At 18.6% G+C, this 2,279-nt stretch overlaps 2 protein-coding genes across 2 annotated transcripts in view; one reads left to right on the top strand and one right to left on the bottom strand.

The window, feature by feature from the left end:
• PRSY57_1123700 (hypothetical protein) overlaps positions 1 to 465 on the top strand; it is a gene marked incomplete at both ends in the record, with an annotated part of 969 nt that extends 504 nt beyond the window's left edge. The window contains one exon of the mRNA XM_020114953.1: positions 140 to 465. Within this exon, the coding sequence (XP_019970321.1) occupies positions 140 to 465 (326 nt within the window).
• An 829-nt stretch (positions 466 to 1,294) lies between these two features.
• PRSY57_1123600 (vacuolar membrane protein-related, putative) overlaps positions 1,295 to 2,279 on the bottom strand; it is a gene marked incomplete at both ends in the record, with an annotated part of 1,491 nt that continues 506 nt past the window's right edge. The window contains one exon of the mRNA XM_012908200.2: positions 1,295 to 2,279. This exon is cut by the window's right edge and continues 506 nt beyond it. Coding sequence (XP_012763654.2) covers positions 1,295 to 2,279 — 985 coding nt within the window.

Below are 2,279 nucleotides of genomic sequence, written 5' to 3'. Positions count from 1 at the left end.
TACATATACATATATATATATATATATATATATATATATATATATATATGTGCACCTTTTATATATATATATATCCTTTTACATGTTAATACCTGTTTCTATGTGGGTTATATTTTATTTTTTTTATGTTACCTTGTAGATACCTTTGACGGTAAAAATTTCAACACGTCGCTGGCACGACTAAGCCTAGTAATGTTCGTTTCTCTCTTATGGATTTACAGATATAATTATTCACATACTTTTCCCATATTTTCTACCATCGTCTTATTTATTTTTACCGTTTTTATCGGCATAATTATATTCCACAATCATATAATATTAATTATTAACATCTTATTACAAATAATAATAACGATCTACCAAATGATTAAATACTCCTTTAAAAAAATATATGACCATATTAACAAGAAAGTCCAAAACTATTATAAAAATAGGAAAGGAAAGGAAACCAAAAAAATTAAATAAAATGAAAAAAAAAAAAAAAAAAAAACATATAACAATAATATGCAAAGGTATAATACATTAGGATAAGCGAGAAAAGCACTAAATAATATGATATACATATATATATATATATATATATATATATATGATTACATTTGGGAGGAAGGGATTTTAAAAAATAAAAATTTATACACATTATAAACACCTCTTAAGGATGAATAACATATTCATTTAAAATAAATAAATTAATAATATGTTATAATATTACCCTTTTTGTTTTACAATATGTACATATATATATATATATATATATATTTATATATATATATATATATATTTATATTTATATATGTGTAGTGCTATTTTTTACGTGTATTCACTCCTTCCCATTTTGTATAATAATAAGTATATATGAACTTCAAAGTTTTAAGTTTTTATATATATTAATATACGCATATTTTTGCACATATATTTTTTCATATATGTTTACACATTTATGTGTAACCTTTTGCTTATATTTTTTATTTTAAATATGTCAAATAGGAATTTATTTATTTATTTATTTATATTTTTTTTAATTTAATTTTTATGTATCTCATTTGTTTCTTAATAATAATAATAATAATAAAAAAAAAAAAAAAAATATATAAATATATATAAATATATGTAAATATATATATAAATATATATATAAATATATATAAATATATATATATATATAAACATATTGGTAATATATCCATTTGTGAGATGTACATAAGGTGTTCTCACGATAAAGTATAAAAAAATATAGAGACACTTATTTATATTGTGTCCTTATGTTTATTTAAATATAACATAATTATATTGATTATATATGGTGGAATTCTCTTAAGAAGGCAAGTAGTTTTTTATGTTGAAAGGATTTATTTGTATCTATTATAAATTTATTTATTTGTTGAGTAAAAGATTTATATTCAGGATCTGGTGATGTTATGGTCGATATAGAATCATCATTTACATAGAACCCAAATCTATTATTAATGGTATTGAATAATTGTAAGAGTTCATTATATTCCATATGATTTAGATTATTTATATCAAGCTTAGATTTATTAATAATATTTTTAATTTTATTTAATTCGTGTGTATGTATAATATATTTTGATAGATATTGTTGTTTTTTCTTTTCATATTGTTCTAAAACACTTGTAACAATTGAATTTTTTTGATCCATTTTCTGTATATTTTGTAATTCTGATTTTACATAATTTATCAATGTATCATTTTGATTTATATTTTTTATATTATTAATAGCATCATTTAAAATTGAATCTGCAAATGTTTTATCTGTTTTAATTTTTTCATATATTGTTTTTATAATTTCTTGTATTAATATATTTTGTAGAGAATTTTTATAATTCTGTTCATCATTATATATTTCTTTTAATTTTTTTTCTAACGTTTCTACAACTTTATACTTTTGGACATTTATATAACTGTGTATATATTTCTTAATTAACACATTACAATATTCTTTAAAGCTTATTAATTGTTCAGTACATTTTGTATCTTTTGAAAATAATTTTAATTGTTTATATATTATATCTTCTCCTAATAATTTATTTTTATTATTTTCTTCAATCATTACGTTTTTATCTTTATTTATATATTTTTGTATATCTTTATAAAAATAAGAACCTAACATATAAAATACTGAAAAAAATGGTATGGTCTTCGATAAGAACCAAGAATTACATAATACAAGATTGTTTAATCCGAAATATAAAAATACAAATATTAGACCGTATGATGATAACATATTCTTCTCTTTTTCATATTTTAAATGTACTAAT

This window comes from Plasmodium reichenowi, chromosome 11 (assembly GCF_001601855.1).
Source record: "Plasmodium reichenowi strain SY57 chromosome 11, whole genome shotgun sequence".
In the NCBI taxonomy this organism is placed as follows: Eukaryota; Apicomplexa; class Aconoidasida; order Haemosporida; family Plasmodiidae; genus Plasmodium; species Plasmodium reichenowi.
The sequence above is the reverse complement of the archived record's forward strand: the minus strand, read 5'-3'. Positions and strand labels throughout refer to the sequence as shown.